Source organism: Leptopilina boulardi, unplaced genomic scaffold (genome assembly GCF_019393585.1).
Source record: "Leptopilina boulardi isolate dan_hultmark-lab unplaced genomic scaffold, ZJU_Lbou_2.1 LbouV2_396, whole genome shotgun sequence".
Classification (NCBI taxonomy): domain Eukaryota; kingdom Metazoa; phylum Arthropoda; class Insecta; order Hymenoptera; family Figitidae; genus Leptopilina; species Leptopilina boulardi.
The window spans coordinates 390,503-398,697 of NW_026137969.1; the positions used below are offsets into that span (position 1 = coordinate 390,503).

The 8,195-nt window shown below is 23.8% G+C and overlaps 1 protein-coding gene across 3 annotated transcripts; it reads right to left on the bottom strand.

Moving 5' to 3' along the window:
* Positions 1-533: 533 nt before the first annotated feature.
* Positions 534-7,995, bottom strand: LOC127288787 (antitrypsin-like). 3 transcript variants are annotated; one of them, XM_051316439.1, is made up of 9 exons: positions 7,861-7,995; positions 7,535-7,709; positions 3,847-3,977; positions 2,941-3,129; positions 2,767-2,869; positions 2,399-2,601; positions 1,538-1,723; positions 1,030-1,168; positions 534-871 (listed from the first exon to the last, which is right to left on the bottom strand). In XM_051316439.1, the coding sequence occupies exons 2-9, from the start codon at positions 7,542-7,544 to the stop codon at positions 732-734; spliced, it is 1,101 nt and encodes a 366-aa protein (XP_051172396.1). In that variant the 5' UTR covers positions 7,545-7,709; positions 7,861-7,995; the 3' UTR covers positions 534-731. The 3 variants fall into 3 exon arrangements, with proteins under 3 accessions (XP_051172396.1, XP_051172397.1, XP_051172398.1); XM_051316440.1 differs by having other exon boundaries at positions 7,866-7,960; XM_051316441.1 differs by lacking the exon at positions 7,861-7,995 and having other exon boundaries at positions 2,794-2,869.
* Between the last annotated feature and the right edge of the window lie 200 nt (positions 7,996-8,195).

Consider the following 8,195-nt stretch of genomic DNA (forward strand, 5'->3'; position numbering starts at 1 on the left):
GATTTCTATATAGGTAATTTTTTTATATTTTTGTTTTTTAAAAAATTACTCTTAGACGGTAAGGTAGATTTTAATGTCGGCAATTTTTATATTTTCTTTTTCAAAAAAACTGTTTTACCATCAGCCGGCAAGGTAGATTTCTGTATCGGTAATTTTTGTATTTTTATTTTTCAAAAAATTTTTTTACCATCACGTAGCGCTCGCAAATGAAATTTGATTTTGCTAACGCGCATTACAAAGAAAAATATTGATTTATTATTATTAATAGAGATGTGAAAAAAAATTATTTAAATATGCAGAACGACTAAAAATTTTCTTTTTAAGTCCATTGTCGTAGAAGAAAAATTAGAACCAATACAAATTATATAAATTAAACTGTACAGAAAAGGTTTTTTGTAAAATGGAAAAAAATTTATAATTACAACAATAATTATTAATTGTAATAAAAGAAGACACATGATTTTTGTTAATTTAAATTACACTTTCCATGGTGTAATTTTTTTTTTAATTATATTTTAATGACATGACAGTTTTATTTTCCTTATTACAATATTAATGAATTAAGATTGTCGAATCGATGATATATAATGAATAAATAAAATTAAAATTTATATATAAATTATTTTTCTTATAAAACTAACACAAAATGTAATTAGATGTTAAAATATGTAACAAAAACAATATAAATAAATCATTAAATTAAATTAAAAACAAAAAAAATGTAACATTTGCTATAATAATGTCTTAATGTTCCCAACAAAAAGAACAATTTCTTCATTATTATTAATGCGTTTGATTATTTTATAGTGAAATGGATGATTAACATTAAAACGCACTGATGGTGGTAGATAGAGAGGAACAAAGGAATTATCTGGAAAAAAAAGAAACTTAATAAAATCTTTATACTTAACTAATTTTAAATGATAACGTTTGTTCGATCATTTTTTTTCACCTATATATCTTGACTTTATATTTTATATATTTAAATGCTTGAATGAAAACAGAAAAAAAATACTGAAAATGACTTACATTCGTATCCATCTTCGACTCTATCTTTAGTTCCACCTTCACTTATATTAATGGTAGCTTGATGAATAATTTGACTTGTACTCGATTCAACATGATCATTATTGAAGAAATAATTAGTTAATAATCTATCAATACCCATCTGAAAAAAAATAATGAAATACAATTTATTATTACTTAAAAAGAACTATATAGCATTTGCTATGTATTTGAATTCATTAAGGGTAAGTCCTAGTATAAAGGAAGCACCATCTATATATAAAAACTAAAATTTACAAAAATTTTTTATCGTCATTAGTTTTTTTTCAATTATTTTATCTCAAAAAAAGATTTATCTTTCTTCACAATAATCAATTATCCTAAATGACATATTTATTTTCTTGTTTTCAAGTGAATACTGTAAAAAAATTTTCCGAAATTTTAGTTTCTAAAAGTGTCTATTAATTTTTTCCAAAAAAAAAAAAAAAAACAGAAATAATAATTTTAAAATTGACTTGTTACTGAAATGTACCTTTTGTGAAACTACTTTCAAATCCATTACACAATTAACTTTAAACTTAGGCAAATTTAAGTCAACAATAGTACTTAAACCATTGCGTGTGATCTGTTCAAGAGTTAGTGTTTCCAGAACATCTTCTACGTTTCTAAGACCATTCATATCATCAGGTAAAACAATAAGCATATAACAATCATTATCCTGTAAAAATGTTGTAATGTTAATAAATGTGAAATTAATTAAAAAAAATTAGAAAAAATTGTTTAATGAAAAAAAAATCGATTAGCCAGAAGAGAAGAGAAAAAAAATGAAATTTATTGCAATAAAATTGTGGAAGTGATAGAATCAGGATAAAATTTACACAAGGAATTGATAAAGAGATAAAAACAGATAAAAAGATATGAAAATAGATAAAAAGAGATAGAATAAGATAAAAGGATATAGAAAGAAATAGAAAGAGAGAGTAGGAGATAGAAAGAAATAAAAAGAGATAGAAAGAGACAGAACGAGATAGAAAGATATAAAATGAGATTGAAAGAGATAGTAAGAGATGGAAAGAGATAAAAAGAGATAGAAAAAAGTAGAAAGTAATAGAAACAGATAGAAGGAGATACAAAAAGATAGAAGGAGATAGGAGATAGAAAGAGACAGAACGATATAGGAGATAGAAAGAGATAGAAGGAGATAGAAAGATATAAAAAGAGTTTGAAGGAGATAGAAAGAGATCAAAAGAGATAGAAGGAGATGAAAAGAGAAATAGTTTGTAGAATTTAGAAAGAGATAGAAATAGAGAGATAGAAACATGTAAAAAGCTATAAAAAAGAGATAAAGTGAGATAGAATATAATAGAAAGAGAGTCTAAAATTTTTTTTTTACCCTAAATGGAATTTTTATAAATGTTGCATTTGCTTCAGTAATTCGTCCATATTCAAAATAACTTTGCATACTCATCATTTGTACGCGAGTATTTGTGTTTCCATTGTAAAAAAATTTTCTAGTTGTGCTATATTTTGAAAACTTTTCTCTCCATTCAGCGTTAAAATAAATGTCAATGTATCTCATCTCACTAGAAGGTTGTTCTAAAAATAAAAAAGAAATTAATACTATTATTATAATTTAAAATCTACTACTGCAAAAAGAGATAATTTGCATATATATTTAGCGTTTAGCATATAAGTTATAGAACTATTTTTAAAACGCAATGCAATTTATATTTAAAAAAAAATAATTTTAAGTTCTCTTACTGTCATTAGCAAACGTAAAACGATTACCAGTTGTAATTTCCCTAAGCCGAACATCAATTAAACTGAAGGCTTTTATGCTGTTTGGTGTTGTAGATGCAATACTCTAAAGAAAAGATAATTATAAATTATGAATAAGTATGGATATTTTTATATTTTTTTATATTTCTTTTGTACCTCTCCACGTAAGTTGTCTATAAGATCTCTATACTGTGTGAATATATAATTATTATTAATTCTTAATTCCAGAACATTTTCAAAGTCTCGAATAGTTGATTCAGTGGAATTAAAGGCAAATATAGATAAAATCACATGTATGGTTAGAGGACTGATAATAATATTACCCGTCTCATTCATTGAAGCAAACTGAAACCAAAAATAATAGAAGTTAAAAAAATTTTAAATTATATATAATAAATATAAACATATTTATGATCTTATAATTTATGATCTTATCTTATGTATTTAATATTTTTCTTATCTTTGACATAGAAAGAAACATTGTTATCTATTACATTCTATTTCTACATCTTTCTACCTATTTCCAACGCCCTCTAACTATTTTCTATCGTTTTTTATTTATTTCTATATTTTTCTATCTCGTTTTATCTCTCTATCCCCTTCTATCATATTCTATCTCTTTCTATCTCTACCTATCTCTTTTTATCACTTTCTATCACTTTATGTCCCTTTCTATCTCCCTCTATCTCTTTTTATCACTTTCTATCTCTTTCTATCCCTTTCTATCTCCCTCTATATCAATTTATATCTTCCTCTATCTCTTTTTATCACTTCCTATCTCTTTCTATCTTCTATTCTACCCGAGATTCTACCCCTTTCTAACTATTTTCATTTCTTCCTATATAATTTTTTCTATTTTTATCTCTTCTTATCTCCTTCTATCTCTTTATATCTATTTCTATATTTTTCTATCTCTGTCTATCTCTTTCTATCTTTTTCTATGTCTTGCTATCTATTTCCATCTTTTTTTAGTTATACCATACAACTTGTTACTGTGTGTTTTTCTCTTACTCTATATTAGATGTTTATAATTTAAAATCAAAAATATTATCCCTTACTTACTTTAAATAATTTAACACTAAACTTGTTGACACCTCTACTCAAATAATTATTGTCTGTTATTTTGTAGGCATTTGTGTTGCTTCCATATATAACAATGATAATGAACATTGTTATGCAAAAAGTCAAGGAACCTAAAAAAAAAATTAAATACAATTTTTATGTATATAAAATATTTATAGTGAAATATTTGTTAACATATTCATTAAATTTTAAAAAAATATCAAATTCCTCTTTGTTGGTGGGACAAAAGAAGGAAAACATATTTAATTTTTATTTTGGTAGACAAACGTTTGTACCTCTTTAAAAAAACTTGCTTTAATTCAAAAACTTTTTAAAAACTCCTATAGATACCAAAAATTTTTTAAATTCAAATAATTTTTTATTCTAATTTTGTCTTTAAAACAATTAATTAATTAATAATTAACAATTAAATTGTCCATGTTGAAAATAATTATCAAATTTTTAAGTATTATTAAAGAATTATTATTATATAATATAATATTATATTATATATTATTATTATAAAAAAATAACTAATTTTATTAGTTAAAAAATAACTGAAAAATAGTGGTATTCGTCTAATTGAATTATTATGGTCAATATATATATAGAAAGTTTATTTTCAATTATATGACTTTTTTCTTTTGCTGTATATCAAATCAGTTATTATTTTTTACTAATTCAAAATTAGAGAGTAACATAATGAATGAATTAAATTTGATTTCATTGAATTGATTGATTCAATGATTTTATTGAAACAAACTCAACTTATTAAACGGCACGTGAATATTTTATTTAATGTTTCACTGTAAAAAAAATTTATTTTATTCAAATACCGGTGTATTTGGTTATTATCAAATAAATATTTACTTGAATCAAATATTTCTTATTTGAATCAAATAAATGGTATTTGCTTCAAATACTGAAATATTTTATTCAAATACTATATATTTGATTTAAATACTATATATTTGATTCAAATAAATATTTATTTGATAATAACCAAATACACCGGTATTTGAATCAAATAAATTTTTTAAAAAACAAAAGAAAAGAAAAACTATCGATATTAAATCAACTGTTTCAATATTGCGTAACCTTCGTTAGTACATATAGTTTACTTGTTTAATGATATACACGTCTGCTGAAATATCTCCCAATTTTTAAAACACGTGTTACAATTTATCAAATTGGCTACGAAAAAGAACAAAAAAAAAAAAGATTCCGTCTTCATTGTACTGCGTACAAATTCTAACACTTTTATTATATTATATATTATATACAAATATATATATTAATAATTGTATATATAAAAAATATATACAAAATTTTTTTTTTGAAAGCTAAATAAATATTTATTTGTTTCAAATCAAAAAATTTATTTTCTTCATGGAACTATAGATATTCTTTTATTTGACAGCTTTTTTTTGTTTTTATTTTTTTACCAACCCCACATAACCTTGCCATGCGAAAACCAAGGTATCTGTATGAAGATTTCCCAAAAGTCCCTAAGCAAAATATAAAAATAAATAATAATAATAATAATAAAAATAATGATAATTATCATCATATATTTTTAACGAATTTCCCGCAGTAGTTTTCTACTATAAAAATTTACAGCTGCGCAATACTTTTTTTTTGAAACATTTTTTAATATTATTAATTTTTTAATGTTAATATATTAGAAAATATTTCATAACAAAACTCAAATTAAAAGTCAATTAAAAAAAAAAAAAAAGTAGTCAGGATTGAACCAGGTAGTCAGGGTTGAGCCACTGTAGAAAATCAATGAAATATGCAGATAAATGATTAATAATGACCTTCAAATGATAGAATGGCATTTAAATACCACTTGGAAATGTGTAAAGGAACCACAAAATTGAAATAAAAAGCCCTTATTATGTAATATTCAGATTTTTGCTTGTATCGCGAAGCTGGTCTGAAAAGTGAAAAAAAAATTATCAAAAATTTGTATTTTCTTTCTTTCCAATGGAAATGAAGTTTTTTACACCTCTTTTAGTTGACAAATGAATTTCCATTGCAAGAACCCTTCATAATTGCAAAATTCTTTTTGGTGGCTCAACCCTGACTCACGCGTCGTTTAGCGTCACATCATACACGCACAAAAATAAACGCATGATCCAAACACCATATTACGTTCCACATTTTTATATAACATCTTAAGGCCAGGTCCAAGTTGTGTCAGCTGTTCCATTGAAACTTCAAAGGAACAGCTGACTCGACTTGGACCTGGCCTTAAAACTATAATAATTTTGGAAAATTTTCAACAGTCTTTTCTCGAAAACAAGAAGGTAAAATGCGTTTTTCTTTATGGATAATTGATTATTAGCAAGAAATACACCAGCTAAAACTTTTTTTGGGTTAAAATGATGAAAAAATTTTCATGTAGATAAATTAAATATGAGCAGTTTTTTCAAATCGCGAAACGTCTGGTGACATATATTACCTGCCAAACGGCTGTCATAATTAGTAAAATATGTTATGTTAAAAAACGTTTTTTTTTTGGTTATTTTCGTGATTGGTAAATCTTAGCTGGTGTATTTTTTAGCGTTTATTAATTTTCCAAATGGAAATTGCATTTTTGATTGTAATTTCTGAGAAAGTACTGTTACAGTTTTTGTGAAAAAAGTGCTCATATTTAATTTATTGACATAAAATTTTTTTCATTATTTTAATTCAAAAAAAGTTTTAGCTGGTGTATATCATGCCAATAATCAATTATCCATAAAGGAAAAAGCATTTTATCTTCTTGTTTTCAAGAAAAGGCTGTTAGAAATTTTCAAAAATTTTAGTTTCAATGTAGATGGCGCTGCCTCACTTGGACCTGGCCTTAATGAACAATTTTAGTCAAGTTACTTTATCTTTGATATATTTTTTCTGCACTGACTTGCATAATACGTCTTTATTGTTCGCACACATTCACTACAACGTATGTGAAAAGTTCGCTGACATTGCTAACAAATACTTACATACAAAAAAAAGATGGATCTAGTGTGATAAAACAAAATAAACGCTATGACTCAACCCTGACTACTCTCCCCTATTTATGAAATATTTAATATTTTTTTAAGTTATGAGCTATAATGAAACAAGGTAAATAATTTTATATCATCTATTTGAAAATTTTAAAAGAAAAATAATTTTCAAAAAATTATTACAATTAATTGAAAAATGTAATATTAATAATTATAAAAAAATGATCAAAAGAGATAGTAAGAAATAGGCAGAGATAAAAAAAAGATAGAAACAGATAGAAAGATATAAAAGAACATAAGAAGGAATAGAATTATATAAAAAGAGATAAAAAGAGATATTAACATATAGAAAGATTTAAAAAAAGTTTTAAAGAAAAGGATAGAAAGGTATAGAATAGAAATAAATAAAAGGAGATAGAAAGAGAAAAAAGGAGATAAACATATAGAAAGAAATATTACAAAAATAAAAAGCAATAAAAACGATAGAAAGTGATAAAGAAGAAAATAAATTTTCAAAAGCCTTTTAAATAAAAAAATTATTTTAATTAATTCAAAAATTTTATATTAATCATTATAAATTAATTTTATTCTAAATAATTTTGTTTTAATTAAAATTTATTTTAATGCGATATTTATTTTTTTTTTTTTTAAAAAAAAAGAACGAAAATAGTAGAAAATAAAATTACACTTACCGAAATTCATCTTGTCTGATGAAGAAACTTCACTCGATATGACTAAACCAAATATGTACAGAGAGCAAATTTTGATACGTGCGGAAATTTTTATATATACTTCCCCATTTAGAAATTTCGACAATATAGTACTGATAAGTGGGAAAACTTTGATGATTGGTTAATTAATTTTGTCCTAGTAAAAAAATATATATCTTAACTAAATTATATATGAATTAAAATCTTTATAGTAAATATTTTTTATTTATATAAAAATTATCTTAATTGACAAATTTTATTTATTTAAAATAAAATTGTCATTGAAATCACAATATAATAATTACTACCTTACTTTTCATGTGAAACTTCAACGAATATACTTGTCATATAGCATATCATGTGAAGAAAAAAAAATCCACGTGCGACAATCTGATGTTTCTAAATTTGTTCAACAAGTTGCTAATGATGCAATAAAAAATTACTCCTATATTTACATATCATATTATTTGTCGCCATCACCCACTCTTATCAAATCTAAATACGTCAATTGACGCGGGATATTCATCCACTCACTAAGAATAATGTTAATATACAATTTTTATCCATATTATTTTAATTTTTTCTTTTAATCCATTAGTTTAAAATAAATGGAATATGTCTAGACTTTTGTATTTAAGTGAAA

Coding starts and splice junctions, on each gene's coding strand:
- LOC127288787 (XM_051316439.1), bottom strand. Junction 1,724..2,398: donor TTATAAAAATTCCATTTAGG/GTAAAAAAAAAA, acceptor ACATTTTTACAG/GATAATGATTGTTATATGCT. Junction 872..1,029: donor AGTCGAAGATGGATACGAAT/GTAAGTCATTTT, acceptor TTTTTTTTCCAG/ATAATTCCTTTGTTCCTCTC.